Below are 20,829 nucleotides of genomic sequence, written 5' to 3'. Positions count from 1 at the left end.
CCTGTCAGGTTGCAGTTTTGAGTGTCCTTCAGCAAGACACTTTATCACAATTGCTTCACCCAACATGTAAGGGCAGAGACGGTGGTTGTCTTTGACTTTGCTATTTGCACCATTTTATGACCATGATATTTTGATGATTGATGTCCGAAATGTGTGGACATTCGTATGACGCGCGCATCCGGAACATACAGCGTTGCACTAGAAAGGCCCACGTGATGTGACCCACGTGCGCAGTGGTCGGTGCTAAACTGATCAGTCCATTACCTGTCTGAATAAATGAAGTCATCCTCTGGTTCGCTCATATCATCTCCCACCCCAGGGATTGTCATAGATAGTCTGACTGGTTCAGGGGTGGGGCGTCGCAGAAGCTGAGGGGCGGATGGCTGTGAACAAATAAAACGATTAAAGTTATGAAGAGATTTTATGTCAGAACACATACATACTGGAATTTGTATCCTTGTGGAGTAATTTCTTTGCTCTCGTGTACTAAAGTTTTCAAGTTTAAAAGGGTACTTTCAAAATGCTCATATTTTAACTAGAATTGATTTCTGGGCTGAAATTTGGACTTAATATCCCTTACATTACCTACTTCAATTTGCGACTGATCTACACACCTTTGAAATTCCTAGTTTTTGAGTAAAATCCATATATCTGTTTCGTGATAACCTTATGGAGATGTATTCACCTGTAGAAATTGCTCTGTGGAGACGTATACAATCTTTTGTTCCCTATTGTGCACATGTCTCCACAGGGTACCGTGTACCAGATCGCATTCCCCCATATGCCTTCTTAAACTCTTTTAAATACACACAATTATGCTCGAGGCAAAGTGAAAAAATTAACCAGTTTCTCGTCCCTGCTTGCTTCCTTTTTTCCGCCTGCTCCTTTTGTTTTCTCCTGTTCTTATTTAATCAAACATTTGCAAGATATTTTGTGTTTAAAATTGTTTCCAGCAAAATTGTAGCTTCGTACATGTATGCAAGTTCAAAATCTGCTAGAAAGGGTGACAGCACCTTTGGACACAAAAGTATCAGCAAAAGAATCAAGAAAATGGAAGAATCCATCTGCTATCTTGGAAAATCCACCATCTTGGGTGAAAACAAAAGAGGCAGCCTCCTCCCCTTTGTCACAAAGCCCAGACGAGAATTTTTTTTTTACTTGGCCTAACTATGCATTTAGCAAAAACGCTGAACGTAATCTGTCTTTTTTTTACCTGTTTGACTTGTATTTCCTTGTAAGGCGTAAACTGACTGGGCACATCAGATTCCCCGTTTTCAGTCTCAGATCCCAGCGTCTCTCCGTTCTCGTTTTCTTGAAGCAACTCCTGATCAGGGATCGGGGATCCGTGGGGGGCCGGGGGAGGGGCAACCAGTGACGGATGGTCCCCATACATAGCGGAGAGCCGGGCTATTAAATAGGCAAGAACAACAAGTTGCATTCAGACCAACATCACAAAACATTTGCAAAGTTTATATTTTCAATTAAACCTTTTTCCATGGAATAATGAGCCCCAGGCCCACTTTCAAATACTGATGAGCAAATTTATTTGCTCCGTCAACAATCGGCATTCAGCCAGTTGCAAGCAATGTGTATCTACAACACGTCGGCTGGTAGCCCATATTTACTAAGCAAATATTATTCTGTGCTTAGCAGCTCCGTGGAATCTGATCTTACCCAGTTCATGTCTCCCAGGGCTAGGCTGGTTCTGGATAAACTCTTCCAACATGCTCTCCACGTCTTGCTTGCTGAGTTCCTCCAGACCCACCATCAGCTGGGCCAAGGCTGTGCCTGTCGTCTGCCTGGTGCCCCTGCCGCTTGGCGGACGGCTCTTGGGATCATACCTGGCTCCTTTCACTGTAGTTTCAAGTTTCAAAATTAAAACTCAAATATTAGTAAATTCAATGAGCATTCAGTTTAATCGTTTTTTTAAGTGAGTGTCATCTAGAAACCTTTTTTAAGGTGAAGTTTGTGCATGACCCACATCTCCTCTCACAAGTATTGACAAAAATGATTGTGACAAAGTGGATTGCTGAAGGACACAAGTGTATACACAGATTGTCTGACAGGGTTCCTGCAAGGTATTTTACAAGTAGAAAAGAAGATTTCAACCCAAGAAACTTTGAACAGTTCCAGAGTTTAAAGTGTGTGCATGACCCCCATCTCCTCTCACAAGTACTGAGGAAAATGATCGTGACAAAGTGGGTTGCTCATGGACACATGTGCAAAAACTGGATTTTCTGACAGTTTCTAGCAGTACCAGTACACACAAGTCAAAGACAAATGACAGGCTTTTAAAAGCTTTTAACACCTCGCTTATAATTCAGCTGAAGCTAAGACTTTACTCTTCAGCGATAAATTAACAGCCGCTCTGCTATGTTTATACCAGCATTTTTTCCACGCTAACTTCGGAAAGCTTTTGTAGACGCCTTTAAAAAGCGTGTCCTACCCAGTGCTATTTTTGCATTCATAAAGTACCCTGTCAATTACTCACCGCTCATAAATGCGTTCAGCCTGCGTTGGGACTCATTCTCGACTTCACCAGTATTGGTCTCAGAGGCAGGCCTTCGCTGGGTGGGACTAGGGGGCACCCTGCGTCCGCTCCAGGGGCGTCGTGGCCCCTTGGTGCTGGCTGATCGCTGGGTCTGTCGCTCCCCTTGTTGCTTAATGAGCTCTGGGATGGAGGCATCGCTACCCCTTTAGGAGTAGAAAAGAAAAGAATTCTGAGACATTCCAAAAGCAAAACACACCCTCATATGAATATTTCTCGCAAACCTTGTGACTAAAAGACTTTGGTTACATATTTATTTGGAGAAAACTCTTTGTCATTCAGTGTTGCTTGGCGCCATATATTATTCAAAATTGTGGAAAAGCACCAGACTATTCGAGAGCCAGATATTGCTTGCACAAAGCCTCAGGTCGACCTTGTGACGACACAGAACAGTCGGCGACTGCCTTTCAGGATCAAGCTGCGTCTCAGCCACGACTGTTTGGAAAATTTCAATCACCGATTTTTTGCGACCTGAGTGTAACTGCGACGATATTAAGACGATCAGCATTAGTCGGCACTAAAAAAAATCAAGTTGCAAGTGTAGAAAAATATCAAATTCTGTGCCGCGACGGAATTCTGCGTGTTTCCCGACAGGAGGAAATCAATCACAGTCGACCTGTGTGAAGTTACGATGTCATGCGCAAATCTGGATCATCTCATTTTATTGTGAATCGTCGTCTCCTTGTAGGTGACGTGAGCATTGTTATGATTACTCTGTGTCGAGATGTCGCTTGTTCCATGATAATCACACGATTTCTCAGTTTTGTGGCCTGAGTATGACTTTTGTGCTTGATGCCGATGGTTCTGTCACGGCGCAAGAAAATTGCAGGTCGACCTGAGGCCAACTTAAGGCTTCTCCTGAACTATGTGATAAGGGCAGTGCCCTGTGACTACGGCTTGCAATAACACATGAGTCTATGAGGACTGGATTCAGCTGCTTCCATAGGCCCATGTACAACTACTAGCCATAGCCATGTCATTGGGACACAGCCTAACTCTAATTACCAAGCTGATGCCGTTGCATGCAGTGACTTGGATGCAAGGGGCGGAGCCGTGTCCAGCTCAGTGTATGTCTTGTGGGAGCGGCTTGCCGAGGATGGCCGTAGGTTTTTGGACAGGGTGGGTGTGATGTTGTGCACATTTGCCTTGACTCGTTCAAGCCTCGCCAGCGATGCGCTGCTCGGCCCCAACCAGTCCTGAAAACACAAGTAAATTTCATGAAGTGTATGTCAATATTTGGTAAATTTCACAAAGCTCATCATGAATCACAATGGGTGCATCATTACTACCTGAAACGGAAAGAAAGTGTTTATTCCTGATGATGCAAGCCTAGCTATTGGCTGGTTTGAAATTACGTAGTCGCTACTCGCTATTATTATTACTGGAACTGCAACACGATTTTCAATGGCTACTTATTTCAGGCACTGTAAAAAGCACTGTGAATCTATTATGACGTGTATAAATGCAATTCCAACTGGAGTGCTTTGTGGCTCGATTGGTTGAACATTGGGGATCGAAATTGGAATCAGCACTGTGGGCTTTTAAATTTAATAATAGTTTTTTTACTTTTATGTTTTTAATCAACTCCTACTTTTTTATTGAAGTAGATTTAATTTTTTTTTTCTTAGTGATCTGTGGCTTTGGAGGATTTAAAAAAAATACAATGATAAACTTATAAATTATAATTTTATAAAGTCTGCGATTAAAACATAGAGCTGTTCACAGTAGGCTACACTGCTGTTAGTCTGAGTAACTTGGACCCAACTTATTGCCATTCGGACTAGTCCGAGTAACTTTGACCCAACTTATCGCCTTTTTTAACATTTGGACATGGTCTGGCGATCGCCAGACCATGTCCGAATGTTAAAAAAGGCGATATAAGTTGGGTTCAACTCCAAGTTACTCGGACTACACTGCTGTATGGATTAAATAAAAACAAATAATATGAAATCAACACTACTTTAGTTCTTGTAGTACTACAAGCAGTTACACGCATATATGGCATGGACCGGTGACACCGATCAGTGATAAAGCCTAAATTTAAGCAAGGCAAACGTAAACTCGGCTGAATTAAACCAACTCGGTCCTCATTCCTGCAATGTAAACTTCGAAAGTTCGTACGGTTACTCACCCGTGTAGCAAACTGCTGTATTCGATCGTATTTTTGGGCGAGCGCATCTTCCATGTTGCGATTTTCTTTTGCACGATCGAAACATCAAGAATAGGGCAGCGTTACATGTTCATCCGTACGGGCACATTGCAACCAAAATCCTGGACTTTAAAACCACTTAAAACGCCAAATTTGTATTGACATTTGTACCGGCGCGGCCCGACCTCCGACAATCGATCAACAACTATTCTCAAAAGACTCTCCGGGTTACTGAAAATAAAGTTTAAGTGGTGCACCGCGTTCAACAATTTTTATGCATTTTTGCTCTAAATTGATTTGGAATTTGTAGGTTAAAGGTCTGTATTTCTCTTTTGGCCTTATACACATTTGATTTAAACTCTTAACATGGAAAATAATTCTTTTCCATGGAAATATCAAAAGTTGGTTCAGCACTACTTATCAGATTTCTAGTAAGTTAAAGGGTTCAAAGCGTCTGTAGTTACTGTGTACACCCTCTGTAGCCCAAGTGGGCTATTTTCTGAACAGTGAACGGCATTGTAACACCATGGCGCACACGCAGACGTGAAAGATCGCCCAACTCGCGGTTGTCAATTTACAACCGGAAGTAACGTGTAGTTGCGGGAAATTTGTCTGGCGAAGAAGTTGTGTGTCGAATTTTACCTTTCGTGCCTAGCCTCTAAAGTCTGAATTCTCCTTTTTAAGTCATGTCGTCGCCAACTGAAACAGGTACAAACCGAACTCCGGCTACAGGAACAAAAAGGCGTTATTTGGGAGCTGCAAGACGAAAACGAGCGGCCGAAATTTCGTTGTTTTCTTCGCCTTCAAGTTCAACTTCAATTTCAAAACAACTTCAGCATGTTCAGCAGGCAAAACCTATTCAAGTGTGCACTGAAGAGGGACCACGCTCTAAAAACGAGGAGCAAGATGATTTAGGTCAAGGCGAGACTGCCAACACAAGGAAAAGAACTTGTGAGGAGCTGCAACAAGAGCAAGCCGATTTAAACCACCAGACGCCTGCTCGTAATGCCCCCAAAAGCAGAATATTTACGCAATGTGGAAAGTTGCAGACTGCTGAAGTTGACAAAGGCAAGGTTGGAAATGCAATGGCAGGGCCTTCAAATTCATCGTCGTTATCGTCGACAAGTCTCCATTCAACGCCCGTTCATAGGTAGTCATAACAATGACTGGAAGAAAATTGAGGAAGGATGCAGAATTATGAGATTATTATTATATATTAATTACATTTGGTTGGATCTTGCTGTGAATGCGCCTTTTAATTGTCCCCCCCCCCCTCTCCCTCTCCCCAGCTGCCCCACCCAAGATGTGGGGATTGTCACTTTTGAAGTGACAAAATCCCCACCCTTTGGGCAAAATTTAAGTGACAATCTCTGACATACATACGTGAGGCGCACTAGTGATTGCCTTTCCGGTAATCCTTACTTTTAGGACCCCTTTCCTATATAAGGTTAAAAGACTCACCAAAACAGCTGACTATGACACTCAAAAGTGACATTCTGATATTTATTGACACATTTGAACATTTGGCAATGACACCTCTTGAATATCAGCAGGTTTGATTTTGTAGAAAGAGGGCAGGGTTTTGATTTATGAGGGGTTAAAGACGACGATGACAAACAGAAAATAAATTTAAAAAGCAAGATGGCGAACTGCAAAAAAGGTAGGAAAGTCACATTTTCTTTGAAAGTGCTTTCAAAATTATAACTAACATGAGTTTGTCTGAAGAAAAAAGACTTCTTTAGCCTGCAAAAGTCACTTTGGTACTGGACAGTCATCTGCAAAAGTCAGTTTTGAACAGAACTCTTACAAAATAGAGGTGTCCTAAAAGTAAGGATTACCGCCTTTCCATGTTGTACGCCAATGGTAACAATGTGGGGAGGGGTGGGGAAATCACCCACAGTCAAAGCATAGCTGTATCAAGTTACATAAACAGTCACAGCAAGTCAATCCTGCTTTAAGGAGGCTGGGAATTCTTGCATGTTGAAAGCAGTCACTTGATTGATTTGACTGAAACTGAAAGGAAAACTTGGCACAGAATGTATGTTTGCATCTTTATAGGAGGGTTAATCGGAAGTACTTTCCAAGTCACAAGTCATTCATTGTTTGAAATAATTTCTCTTTTATTACTTAGATTTCCATCAAGGCACTCTCTTAGTGGCTCGGCAAGGAAACGCCTCAAACATGACAATTTCAAATCTCCGGTAAGTAGATTTCGAAATCAATAATAAACTTTGTATTGATAGTTTGTTTATTGTAAATTTCCATAATATGGAAGGACATTAGCTGGAAAAATTGCTATATGATAATGACTGCACTTTTCAATTTTTTTTTAATTTTTGAAATTCCAATTTTTTTTGCAGGTGAGAGTTCAAACAGATTCGTCAAAGCCTACAGAATCAAAGGAGAATTTAACAAAAGAAGTTGAAAACTTGCAACAAAGTGCCGAGGAACTACAAGCGGAAATTGCGTCCCTGACAAATGAGTAAGATCATCTCTATCTTACAATTGTCAAATCTCACCCTTGTAAAACAAACAAAACAAATTACTGGTCGGTTATTTTGACCCTTCGTAGGCTAACTGAATGTTCCAAAATCTCCTCATAATTTAAGGCTACAGGTGTGCATTTACGGGTAGAAAAAAAAAGGGTCACCAGGTTACCCGTTAAAGAAACCCAACCCCCAAAATTCAAATCGCCAAAGATGCTGTTTAGATTGTTCATAAAGGTCCGCACGATAATACGACTCCATTTGGTGGTTCATTCAAGTGTGTACACTGTATAGTCAGCTTTTTAGCTTTACGGTGTAAACTGCAACTTTAAGGAGCTTCATAACGTGAAATATGTTTTGTTTTCCCATGAAGCCTGGTTTTCATATTGAAAATTCCCACAATTGAAAATCAAAACCTTTCTCTTTCATTGCCTGAGAAGTTACTAAGTAATTTGTAAAGTTGGTTACGGGCACCTGATCCCATAATCTGGAACCGGTTCCTGACATCAGCGGTCGAGCTACTCGGGCCAAGTTCGCGCAAGGACTATAGTTAACCATAGTTCGACTAACGCTTGCCCGAACTCTGCCTAGTCGACTGTGGTTGACTACGCTAGTCGACTACATGTATTTGGAACCAGCCTACTGGGGTTGGTTGCTTCGCTGGTAACCAATAGCCGCGCGCATTCATAACGCTAGCAGAGAGCCAGGATCCAGGAGTTTTGCGATGACATTTTGACCAGCGTTTGACTAGAGACGTTCGCACGTTGCTATCAGTGCGCAGGCGTAAGGTACGTCACAAATCAACCACTAGTCGACTAATGGTCCTTGCCCGAACTTGGCCTAAGATGCACAGCCCTACTTAAGGCAAAGTTTTTTTCATAGAAGTAAAAATTTCTAATGTCTTTATTTGTCACCAGGGGTTATTGTGAGGAGGAACTTCAGACCCATATTGAGAAGATGCACGAGTACAACGAGCTGAAGGACACTGGACAGATGCTGCTGGGAAAAATTGGTAGGGCTCCGAGATTTGCACAGAATGGTTTTTGCAAGGATCCAAGGGACGGGAAAGGGGGGGATTGACTTTTGCTGTGCAAGCTTGGTGCCATCAGGCCCTGCGCACATTGACATCAACATGCGCCTCACCAAAAATGACCCACTCATTCTTGCTAATTTCATTTGTGCTTGGTATGTACATGTTCAGTGATTATTTCACCACAGCAACTGCGCAACAACTGCTTTTTGACCTGTAGTTCTTGTTGCATGTTTCTGGTAGCACTCGTTGAAGGTGTGACAACCAAAGATCTGTATGAACGATTTGGTCTCAACCTCGACGACTGACTGAAGCGTTCAGCGAAGAAGCCATGTGAGTATATGATCCTTTTCTTTTTCTCTGTTTCTTGGGTCGCCTTGCCCCTCCCCTCCCCCTCCTCCTCCCAAGCCCCCCCCCCCACCCCACCCCTATCTCACACCCCCACCCCTACCTCACACCCCCCTCTCCTGGGGCTCTTAAAATGGTTAAAAAAAACACCCTCTGGTCTCTGCGCTCGGAGCCATTCATAACGGCCAGTGTTTGAATGTTTTGCTGAAAATTCTTAATTTTGAAGACCACACATAAACAATCTTAAAGTGCTGAGCATTTTATTGTGCATAAAGCTTTTACAATTCGTAACATAAACTTTCAAAAACTAAAAACAACATTTTGTTTTGCAACAACAGTGTAGACTGAAAGACCCAGCAGGTTTGTAGGGTGAGAATGTTATAAATATTGTGAAGATACGGTATGTGTAGTATTTGACCAAATATTCACTTAAAGAAGTGACACAAAGCAGTAACACAAAACCCACCGTAAACCATTAAATACACCAAAAAATACGTACCATTAGCATGCCAGCAGACAGTACAAAACTAAAATGTATTACTTTATCAGTAAACAACTAAACAAAAAGTGGTTTCTTTCGAGCTGAAATTTTCATTTCTTAAAATAACAGTTGTTCTTTGAACCCTTTTGATCATGGCAACATATAGGTTCAAACTTACACACTCATGTCGAAGTAATTTCTTAGTACATTTTCTTAATTTTAATGCACAACTGAGTGTGAGCAATTTTTAAGCACTTTTTATTTTTATGTCAACATTTACTCAACAAATCAAATATTTTTCCATTGATTCTACTTTTTTTTATTAAGTATTAGTGTCTCACTTGTGTTATTTAATAAATACCAAAAAAGTACTCTCGAGCTACGTTTTTTTTTTAAACGTGGTTATAATTCAGTAAATGGATTTTTTTTTCAAATATAAGGTACATGTTTTTAACGAGTGAAGAAGCATGTAAAAGTAGACACTGAACCTGCTCGAATTCTCGGATATACATGTAAGGTTACTCTTTAGCTACATTTTAATATGGTGTGGTTATAATTGAGTTTAAAAAAAAAGAGTAGTTAAAATGCAATATTTTGGAACTATTCCCACTCTGGGTGGATGGTGAAGTGTCTTGGGATTGGTCGATGGGGTCGCGTGAAGAGCGCGATGGTGTTGGATACCGGCCCGGTGTGCTTGAAGACAGGCAGGTGGTGCCAGGTCTGGAACTCGTTCTTGTGGCTGCGGGTATAGGGGGTCAGAAGCTGTAGGCGTCGGTCCACCTGCCCTGGTTGCTTAGGGTCCTTCTTGAGGGTGATAGATGCTACAGGTTTCCCTCTGAAATTGTATTAAGAAAATGCCATGGTATTAAATGTTGACGTTGTACACAAGTAATAATAATAGTAATAATACCGGAGTCTTATGTAGCGCACATATCTACCAACAATTAGGTACTCAAGGCGATAATTAATATGAATTTATTTTGAAGACAGGTAAATGAAGTATTTGAAATATGAGACCCATTTTATGTGGCACCTTAAAAGGGTTCACAAGGTGCTGCGACGCATATTGCAGCCACTGTCAGAAACAAGCGATTAGTGTTACTGGGTTCTTTTGCATGCATTACAAAACATACAGGACCGATGGCTTTATGTCCCATCCGAAGGACGAAGCAGTAATGGTTAAGTGCCTTGCTTAAGGACACAAGTCAAGTGTCAAGACCGGAACTCGAACCCAAACTCTGCTGACCAGAAACACCAGAGCTTGAGTATGGTGCTCTTAACCACTCGGCCATGACACTCCAAGTGCTCCCTAAATGGTGACAAAGAGAGAGTCAGGCGTCGAAAGAGTTTAGCATGGACGTTTATTACTTACTTTTTCAGCGCGTCCATGACCTGCTGGAGCCTAGCCCCGTCACATATCTTGCACGTCGCCTGGCCTTTGCAGTCAGTGTGAATCTGATGGTCGGAGATGACGTCCTTCGCACCCATCAGCTTGCTGCCAGCCAGCGAGCCGAAAAACTCAATGGCTACCTCGCGATCTAATAACAAATGAGTATAATGGATCAATAGAGGGCGCTCACTGACTCACATGACCTGGCCTACATCCAGGTACCGGAAAGTCAGCGTTGCCATTGTAGTAAGCAAAGATTAAGTAGCACTGGGCGCAGTAGGTAAAGGGTATGCCTTCAAAGCTGTGATGGGTGGCAAAAACGTGGATCCAACACCCAGTGCTTGGTTGGCATGATTATGACAACCGTACACGGCACAGATGGTGACATTCTGCCATTTGACAAAGAGTTTGTGGTTATTTTACTTGAAAATAAGCCCTACTGTCTAGTTCACAACGTACAACGTGGTTGCAAACCAAACACTTGCCTACTGCAATGGTGGCCGATCTGGGGAAACCGGATGGTCACTTGGTACTTTGACATCACACGATCAGACCGTATAGTTGCAAATTATCTGCAAAAGAAAAATGAAAGATTCCATGGCATGTCATACCTTTTTCATTGGCGGTCGTGAGCCACTTCTCCACAGCCTTCTTGGCGTCAGGCTGCAGGGTGCGTCCCAGTGTCCTATCCAGGTCGGCCGCCTTCATGGCATTGTTGATGATCTTGGTCTCGCTATTCCCGGCCGTCTTCAGCCAGTTCTGGGCGGCCGGCACGGCTCGGGGCCGCAGGTTGCGCGACATCTGTTATACATAGAAATGACAACCCAAATTGGTTACTTTATCAAACAGTGCATTAGCTGGTGAAGTGTTGTGGTCAAGTCCATTACATCTGAGTTATTCCTTTTTACTTTCAATTTTCAATCCGAGTCCGAGACCGAGTCCTGCATACTGAGCCTGAGTTTCAGTCTCGCTTTTGGAGTCATCCTCACTAGCCAGGGTAGTCTTACCATTTACATTGTGAGTCTTCCCTGACAAACCGATTCCACTTATTAACTATTTTGGTACTCATTGTCAGCCAATCAGATTGTCTGCCTAGACTCTGAAATATTCACGATTCTTGATCTATGAAGTGATTTTTCTGGAGGTGGTAAGCTAACAGGAGAACACATTACATGCAGCCTTTTGGTGCAGTTATTTTAGGCAACTAAAAATATGGCGACCGTACCGTTACATGAGACGGATGTGAGCGAAATGTTCGGCATTTTTGTTGAGTAACCAGCGTACATGATCAGCAGAGAATTTCCATTCAGTGCCTCTGGAATCATGGTAGAGATACATTTGTTGGAGTAAGGACCTAGCCAGTGGCAGCCAAAGGCCAGGATGTAGTAGGAGGTTGGGACGGTTGTCCAATAGATAAGTTTGTGGTGGTGGTCATTTTGTAACAAGTGTTCTGATTGGACAGAAGTTGTGTCAATCCATATTTGGAAGTGTCATGAGAAGTAAAATATGTAGACTCAGTTTGCCATGGTACTGTCTTACGCTGAATGAGGGTAAGACGATCTGAGTTTTAAGTTTTGGCTAGCAAGGATGATCAGATCTGAGTTTTAGTCTTGTATATCTGGCAATGTTTTATCAGGATAAAATTACCTGCGAATTGAGATCAGGGCTTCCTCTTTGTTTCCGTGGTGATTGAGGCACTGCGGGTAACTTGGGCACTGTTTATGGAAATGAAACATGACAGAAATTAAAAGTTGACAGTATTAAAACAACAAATGTTAATCCAATAAAAGGAAGTTGATGGGATCTGCCGTACATCAGTTGTAATTACCACAGAATCTGTGTGCCCCATGATCAGAGGGTAAGGAATTTGAATCCAGATGTTGGCCACATGTTGTGTCCTTGGGCAGGCCAATTTACCCCACTTGCCCCTCTCCACCCAGGTGTATAAATAGGTACTGGGGATTGACTGGCATCACTTCCGCTGTGTTTTTTTAAGCTTATGCACGCACATGAGGTATGCTTGGAATTTTCCGGATAGCACTGCCAAAATTCCCAGGATTGGATTTGATTCACATTGTTGATATTGCAACCTTTACTGTTGCAGTGGCTAGACTGCGTTTGTCAGTGACCAGCTGTATTTGGGAATAAAATCCACATCTTGGACAAAAACTATAAACATCCCAAAATCTTCTTGTATCTTCCCTCTTTCCAGGACTTACCCCCGGGCGTCGCTGCCTTGCCCCCCACCCCGGACGCCTGCTTGAACTCCTCCTCCATGTCCTTTTCCCTGGAGTGTTTGAGCATCCCGTAGGCAGGTACGTGGTGGGTGGTGGAGGTGCGGACCGTCCGGCGAGATGGCAGGAGGGAGGGGTTCATCCCGCGAAGCATACCCACTTCCTTCAGGACGTTGTTGCCGCCGGTGCTCGTGTCTGTAAGATACCCATTTTGAAACACTTAAAGTTTCCTTACCTCTTTAAAATTGGGTGATAATATGAAACTCAAAACTTCACTGATCCCTCCACAGTAGGCTTGTGCGATATATTTCATTTTGACAGTCAATGGTATACCGTCACAATTCGGTATTCGGTATTATCAAAATGGGATAAGAAACGTGGTATTAGGGAAACCACAAACAGGCAGCATGGGCAGAACTTCAAAGGTCTTGCTGGATGACTAGTCAAGCACACATTTCAACTTATCTAGATACCGTGACTACAAGGAATTTAAACCATTATTCATATAGCTCAGATCTGGCCATGCATGTTCCTCTCACTTTTTAAAGGGCTTTTGCACACAACTTGTCACATTTAAGACCGATATTTAAAAAATCGTAATGAAATTCCGCACCAAGGTCGTTGGTATTATGGTATTTTGATAACATCATTCGGTATTGCTCGGTATCAAAAAAAGTATTGTCACTAAAACGATATTATGGAAATATAGTCCAAGCCTAATCCACAGATCCATAGAATTGTCAAAAATCAAATTGTGACGTTTGATGCATGTCTCCATCAAATACACCGCAGAGTTGATTGTATGGTGTTTACTATACTGGGGAAATTGGTCCAACGAAAACGGATATGAAAATAATTTGTAAAATGGAATTTGGCGTCGGCCCGATTTTGTTGAGTTTTGCCCTTCACTGATGTAGTTTTAAGAGCTCTGTATACTCAGTGTTGTCTAAAAAGTGAAAGCTTGCTAGTTGCACCCAAACTAACAAATTTAAAGCACGATCTCAAGCAGCGCTAATATGCAGTGTTTCATTATGTCGACGGGAAATATCCAGTATATGTACGTACATTTGCGTTCACCGTTGATGTCCTCATAGAAGCGCTGCTTGCTATCCAGCAACAATCGCTCCTGTTGCTGCTGGTAGGTCGGCTCGTCGACGATCAGACGCGTCGGCACCTTCCAATTCATAAACATCTGCGCAGAAAAAAACAAGCGTCAATGTAGAAATGATTATTTACCCCTATTCATCGGTGCAAAAACACTATTACCCCTTTATCAGCAGGCCATGCTATTCAGCAGTTCAATATTTAGGGCAATCTTAGAGAGAAGCTGACCAGGTAACCATTAATGCTCAATTGATGTAAAGCATCATGCCTAAGAACACATGCACCTTCATCCCCGCATTGTTTGAGAAACAATTTTAGTAAAGCATCGTGTTCAAGAACATGAGCACCGTGATCCTTGCATTGCGAGGGAGGCCATTTAAGTAAAGCGTCTTGCCCAAGAACACAAGCACTCTGATAACCACGTGGTGAGAGAGGCAAGTATCTTGCCAAGAACACAAGCACCATGATCCCCACGATCCCCACGTTGTTTTTGGATCTAGAGGCAGCTGTCGTAAAGGGTCCTGCCCAAGAACACAAGCACTCTGATCCCCACGTGGTGATAGAGGCAAGTATCTTGCCAAGAACACAAGCACCATGATCCCCACGATCCCCACATTGTTTTGGATCTAGAGGCATGTCGTAAAGGGTCTCGCCCAAGAACACAAGCATTCTGATCCACACGTGGTGAGAGAGGCAAGTATCTTGCCAAGAACACAAGCACCATGATCCCCACGTTGTTTGGATCTAGAGGCAGCTGTCGTAAATTGTCTTGCCCAAGGACACAAGCCATGATCACCACGTTTTTTCTCATAAGCAAAGATACTCTAATAAGTAGACAAGGTACAAGTCTGCTATCCACTCAGATGGTAATCTGTACTTAAGAAGGGATGGGGATGCCTCGACTGTCAACACAAAAGTACACACTTCAATAAGAGGATAATCCCAGCTGTATAAGCACCAGTAGAGAAGCCTGCTTGTCAAACACGAACATGAAATCCTGCCATTGTCCACTTCTGTTGTCATTCAACAAGGAAAACTGTCAGCAAACAGCTGAATGAACTTTTGGAAAAGACTCGATCCACATCTTGGCAACTATTCGGTGACCTTCAGGAGTCATTTTGATCACTGGGAATAGTGGGGTATGACTTTTTATTGCCTAATTATTTTTGGGGGGAAAAAGAATGATTTACTGTGCCAATAGAGTAAAACAGCTGTGTGTTGTTATACACTGTGTATACAATGTAATTGAAATAGTATATTTTATCCGAGGAAAGTTTGATACAGGTACATAAACAGACTAGTGAAATGCTGGTTAAAGTTTGCACAAGGATGCCTGTGTGTTTTGTCTTTAAGAGCAAATTCCTAGCAGAAAATTATTCTATTTCAGCCTCGTTTTTTACAGCAATCTCAGTAAAAGCTAATAGTTCATGTCGATGCATATTTTTTCATGCTTGTTACAACTTTCAGATGTTGCCAAACAACTGTTTGAATTCAAAAACTTGAACACAAAGTGAGATAGGGTATGTAAGTCTATAAAAACTAAAATAACAGCCCAAGTTTGGTGGGTTTTTTTTTTCAGGACAAACTTTCTTAGTCCATACAATATCCTAGGAACCAGACCACAACAAACCACTGTCCACAGTGCACCAGTTGTCATGGTTCCCTTCCACTTCAGATTGTTTATATACGACACTGGCAGAGGACTACTTATTAGGCAGTTTACTACAAGAGACTGTCAACTATGCCCTGCCTGGGGCCTGTCAGTGCAAACACACAAATATTGACACTTAGCTTTTAAGTGTAGTCTGCCTTACAGGCTCAAACACTCTGTGCTCCGTTTTTGTTGACCTTTGCTGGACAGTAATTGAAAATAAAATTTCACGATTTGCAATATTTCCTGTATTTCCCAGAGAGCTAGTGTGGTGTCCTTTTTGCACCCATTTCACTGACTGGCTGACTGACCGGCTGTCACTTGTGAGCCGGGCAGTGCTGTCGTGTAGGATATCCCATAAACGCCAATGATTGGGCTCAATCTGGCCCATTGTGTAGACCAGATGAATAAAATCAGACTTCCAGTGAAAAACCATTCTGAATCAATCAAATTGAATTTTGTATCACTCCTGGACCAACTATAGGCTTGTCTATAGTCTTGATTTAATTTAAACATCAAATAATGATGTAGAAATACATTTTTCAACTCCCATAATAATGAAACTTTCTTGTTAAAATATACAGGTTCCCCTCAAAATTGAGGACTTGGAACAATAGGTTACCTGAGATAACAATTAACCTGAGGATCCGAGCCCAAGTCCTCGAGAATTTTGTGTACAAACTGTATGGGGCATTTCAGGAAAAATTTGAAGTCCAAACAATAACAACAAATCAAACAGTATTACTCCTTTGGGTAAAATCAGACTTGGTGTCAGGGGAACACATTTTTTGAGCAAAGAGAGAAAATTGACGAGCAGGGTTCGAACCTGAAACCTATGGAACAACGTACTGTTGCCCTACCTACAGAGCTACCTTACCCCGTTTCTGGTGATTTCCTAGTCATTTTCCCTTGTGATTAATTTGATAATTAAACATATGAAATACCATTGCTCACAGTTTTTCTGTCAGAAAATTGGGGGGGGGGGTTAAACCCCGCCCGCGAAAATGTGAATTCAATACACCACTCCATTGCACTTAACTGTATTGACGTATCATTGACATGACTTATCTAGAACAGAGTGAGCTCAGGTGCTAAAGTTCACCGGGTTTTTGTTCTGGTGCACTTCACAGATATGTACCTATAAAGAGTCCAAACTTGACTGCCATAGAAATGAATAGGATTTATCATGTGTCATGCTGCTAATATAAATGTATTATTTTGAGCACAATGTTCATAGATGAGAGGCAACATTCACATTGTATCATTGTCGAGCTGTATCAAAGTGTGAAAACTGAAGTCCCTGCTTTTCAGAACTCCTGTCTGTGATATGACCTTTTTTAAGGTTTTTGTCAAGCATATTTACAGCACCAAGTTCTATATTTCGAGAGAAAAGAAATCTCTAATATGATTTCGAGAAAAACAAATTCATGATTGACTGAAATCACTACTTGTTAATTTGTCAGAACTGTTTAATTTTGGTAACTATCAGTTGTGTATGATGAAATTGAATATTTATTTTTGGTTTCCTTTGGTTTTAATTTGATTGTTTGTATATTCATTTTATCAGTTAATTTATTTTGTTTTATTTCAACAAATCCCTTTGAAAAAAATAACTGAACAATAAATATAAGACATTGATATTCATTAGTATTTCTGTTTGTTTTCTTTTCATTAGCTTTTATTTGCCCCATGCTGTCCATTGACAATTATTCCAGAAAAGAAATTTTCTTTATAAAAAAATCCTTGAAATAGATCTTCACCTTTTTGAAAATCGAATTTAGTTAAATGAATATATCCAAGTTCCCACTTTGCCATTTATTTCCCCTCTTTCAAAGACGGGTATTCTTCAAAGACAACAGTAAGCCTGAAGTTACGTATCGTCTTATTGGTATATATATTTTGTAAATAATGTATTGTAATATTATTTTGATTGTTCCCAACACTGTCTGTATTGAGTGAAATTATGAAAAAGCATGTACACTACAATGCTGAACAAGTTGGATTTTGAGTATTAATTCCCAAATATTTAGACTACGATGACCATAAATTATGGAATACTCGCACGGAAAAGATGTGCCTTATGTCAGTACATAACCTTATCAGCTGATCATAATCGGATCTTAGATTCAATTCGACGATCTATGAAACCACAAACCTAATTAATTAACACTTACCGATTCCGATGGCGCAGCCATATCGCCTGTCAGTCACCCCTTGACGAAAATCACTCCTTGACTAAAAATATCTACCAAAAACTGTCTACATTCTGTGTAAAAACCGACTTTTTTCACACTCGTGTGGTGGTTTTAACTCGAAGCTGAACCGAGCTTGTACGTGTACAATGAAGGCACGCGTACCGTACGAACAGTGCAGTGTTCAGCGGGTAATTGTGTCCCGTTGCTAGGGGTACGGTACGTTACCCCCGGGGTCGGTCAGGCATGTGAGTGGCAGACGCTCCGTGTGGGGTCATTATCCCGTGCCAAGCCAGCCTTGAATGGGCCAGCATGCAGTTGATGTTTTCCCCAACTTTACTAGAGCTGGGATTGACCAACTACAGACCTTCTTTTGTGTATTGGCAGTCACAGCATAAGTTGCAAAACTTTCAACCCTCGATTGACACAAGTTCTGCCCAAAATTGCCCTTTTTACCTTCTAGTTAGAAGTTGCTCTAGGCGCGTGTTTTTTTTTCGAGTTTCACCCCGAAAATAGCTTTCGTTTTTAAATTGTCCCCCAGCAATTCATTTTCGAGTGAGACATCGAACAAAACGATCCTCCCACATGTATTTATTGAATAATTAATTGACCAAGTTCGAAAAATATCATTGCTGCCCGATAATAATTCAGATGTATCTTTTGTGTGTGGTACGGCGCAGAAATCCAAAATAATAGCCCATTATCAGAGGGTTGAAAAGAAGGAAAAAATCCTACAAATCTAGTTGCTCGATTTGTTTGGAGGAAAAAAACCCGAATCTGTTGAATAGTAACATTAATTAAGAGGGAGATAATGTTGTTTCTGTTATATGAAGAAAGGTAGTCGGGTCAGTCCCAACTGTAGTTAGGAAGATTGCAGCAGTTGGGATGTGAGAATGTCACTTTAGTTGGTTTTTCAATCGATTATTCGATTCGATCGCAAACTTCTTCTTTGTTGCACTGACACATGCGTACACAAAATAATTGTAAATAAGACGGGAACTTTCTTGTAAATACGATACTCGTGTTATGCCCGTTGATTTTGCTGGAAGTAATATCCATATCATTGTTCACCAACTTTCTTTTTATGCAGTATTTCAACTTCCACCCTATTTTTTAAACGTGGAATTTGATCTGTTATCTGGTTTAATTCAGTACGAAAATCATGAGTATCGTTTCGCTCAGGGCCGTCTAAATAATATTCCCTTTCTTTATCGTCTTCAGATTTCTTCAAGCTTGTACATTTTGTGGAACCCCAGAAATACCCACGGGTTCCACCCTTACAATAACTCTTGTTATACCCTTGCCCTAAGTTCACAAGCCCAAAGGTTTGTACCAATACATCCATGTTTATCGTTACCAAGGGTGAACGCCCAGAGCCAGTTTTATGGCCCATTGTTAACTTTATCGTCTTCATTATCTTCGTTTGTTTCGTCCTTGAATTCAGGCCGAGCACATCATACATTAATAGTAATGCGATCCTCACCGTATAATCTTGCTTCATTGTTTCTATAACCTAAGGAACATTGAACAAAATACATCTTCTGTAGTTTTTCAAACGTATTTATTATGAAAGGTGGGCCATGAACGTTTGTCTTTCAAAGGCGCCGCCCCCGCTTATTGTATACCGTGAATTAGATCTATGCGATAAAATATTAATAATATGCAATGTATATTTAAAGGGGTTGCAATACAGAACACGAGTTTACACAAGAAGACGCGCCACGGCAGGACAATAAACAAATAGACGCTGTAAACATGGTGTTTGATGACTGCAATTCAGTGGTCGCCATGGGTTGAGACGGTATCGTTATCATACAAAGCTTTCTTAAACTGAGATGCGAGAATTGGCTAGGTTTATAGGTTTGCTTTTGTGCATTTTTCGTTTGATTTTGAACAAAATGTCTCCGAATCTTTAGAAGGCTACATAACCAACTTGTTGAAGTTTCAGCAAGTGGATACTAAACATTTTGAGAAAACAGAAAACAGAGAAAAACAAATTGAATGTGTTGTCTCCCAATTGGATTCCGCTGCTATAACGCACGTAAAAAGTTGCCCGCGGACACGTTTTTTGGGGGGTATATTGTAACCACCTTTAATGATCTGTCCGAATGATATTCAAGTGGAATTATTCACAGCAGGGTATTTGGTACCGGTAAACCAGTCCTATCTGCACTTTGAGCGTGGTTTTCTCGTTAAATCGGTCAAATTAAGCCTTGTAATATTATGTTCTGTTGAGATCCAGTAAGTGGTCCAAGTTATTTAACTTTGGCAGTGGCTCGGTGTGATTTAATTTCTATCATTCCAGTATTTTCAAGTAAATTAGATTGTCTAAAAGGTGTCACAGTTTTGCAGGGCCGGCCTGGTGGAAGAAAAAAAATTAAAAATAACGCTCACTATCACTTTCAAGACTAAGCCCAAGATATTCCCTTTTCTCTCTGGTCATAAGCTGTTGCAGGGTCGAAATAAAATTGTTAAGTTCTTGACGTGAGAAGTAATAAAACCAGATGAGCTGTTTGCAAACGTGAAATTCGAAAACCAAAAGCAACATAATCTTATCAAAAACAAAATGTAATTTGCGTTTTTTTTGCCCGTTATATTGTATGAGATTTCTCAAGGCACAATGCTTATGATCACATTGATTTAGTTTGAGTAGTAAAAAAAAACAGTTTTGAAGTTCCTCCTAGTCGTAAAATGGAAGGGCTAAAATTAAAACTTCTATCAACTTTTTAAGTTAATTAAGTTGATTTATATTGTGCCACAAATGCGGCATTCTTTTACTTGATACATTTCAGAAAAAATGTGGCGTGTATTTTTTCCAGGTTTATTATCTTGTCGTAATAATGAGTAGCAATCTTACGTGAGATGGGTGTGGATTGTTCCTCCTGGTGACGGAGCACGGACGGGGCTCTGAGGGCTTGGCCGTCTTGGGTGAGTAGTCCACCTCGTAAAGGCTTGCCAAGCGCTCCGAGAAATAGCCAGCGCTGCCGGTCTTCCGCGGCCGGGACAACACCGAGCCGCTACTCTCGTGTTGCTCGCGAATCTGCTTAGCCATGGCTGTCGCCTCCACTGGATTGGACTTCTCGATGTTCCCTTTTTCAGCCATTTTCCCGGCACAATTTTCATCCAGTCCGAAGATATAACAAGATATCTTTCCCTCCTCGGCAGTCGCACGCTCTCACATCCCCAGAACAGAAGTAAACTTTTTTTGTTGATAGT

At 41.3% G+C, this 20,829-nt stretch overlaps 3 protein-coding genes across 4 annotated transcripts in view; 1 reads left to right on the top strand and 2 right to left on the bottom strand.

The window, feature by feature from the left end:
- Positions 1-4,920, bottom strand: part of LOC119720791 (treacle protein-like) — a 16,603-nt gene extending 11,683 nt beyond the window's left edge. The window contains exons 1-6 of the mRNA XM_038190636.1: positions 4,680-4,920; positions 3,554-3,744; positions 2,492-2,694; positions 1,675-1,854; positions 1,214-1,407; positions 265-383 (exon numbers count right to left, since the gene is read on the bottom strand). Coding sequence (XP_038046564.1) covers positions 265-383; positions 1,214-1,407; positions 1,675-1,854; positions 2,492-2,694; positions 3,554-3,744; positions 4,680-4,733 — 941 coding nt within the window. The 5' untranslated portion in view covers positions 4,734-4,920. The remainder of the gene's footprint in view (positions 1-264; positions 384-1,213; positions 1,408-1,674; positions 1,855-2,491; positions 2,695-3,553; positions 3,745-4,679) is intronic.
- Positions 1-12,883, top strand: part of LOC119720794 (DNA repair protein SWI5 homolog) — a 15,141-nt gene extending 2,258 nt beyond the window's left edge. Inside the window, exons 2-6 of the mRNA XM_038190641.1 lie at positions 6,829-6,898; positions 7,058-7,179; positions 8,101-8,195; positions 8,457-8,546; positions 12,645-12,883. Of these exons, the coding sequence (XP_038046569.1) occupies positions 6,829-6,898; positions 7,058-7,179; positions 8,101-8,195; positions 8,457-8,521 (352 nt within the window). The 3' untranslated portion in view covers positions 8,522-8,546; positions 12,645-12,883. The remainder of the gene's footprint in view (positions 1-6,828; positions 6,899-7,057; positions 7,180-8,100; positions 8,196-8,456; positions 8,547-12,644) is intronic.
- LOC119720793 lies at positions 8,805-20,829 on the bottom strand. Of its 2 annotated transcripts, none has more exons than XM_038190639.1 (7): positions 20,471-20,829; positions 13,732-13,858; positions 12,652-12,861; positions 12,080-12,147; positions 11,044-11,233; positions 10,415-10,580; positions 8,805-9,877 (listed from the first exon to the last, which is right to left on the bottom strand). In XM_038190639.1, exons 1-7 carry the CDS (start codon positions 20,714-20,716, stop codon positions 9,643-9,645), a joined length of 1,242 nt encoding a protein of 413 aa, XP_038046567.1. In that variant the 5' UTR covers positions 20,717-20,829; the 3' UTR covers positions 8,805-9,642. The 2 variants fall into 2 exon arrangements, with proteins under 2 accessions (XP_038046567.1, XP_038046568.1); XM_038190640.1 differs by lacking the exon at positions 20,471-20,829 and adding an exon at positions 17,596-17,887.

Source organism: Patiria miniata, unplaced genomic scaffold (genome assembly GCF_015706575.1).
Source record: "Patiria miniata isolate m_02_andy unplaced genomic scaffold, ASM1570657v1 HiC_scaffold_9, whole genome shotgun sequence".
Classification (NCBI taxonomy): domain Eukaryota; kingdom Metazoa; phylum Echinodermata; class Asteroidea; order Valvatida; family Asterinidae; genus Patiria; species Patiria miniata.
The sequence above is the reverse complement of the archived record's forward strand: the minus strand, read 5'-3'. Positions and strand labels throughout refer to the sequence as shown.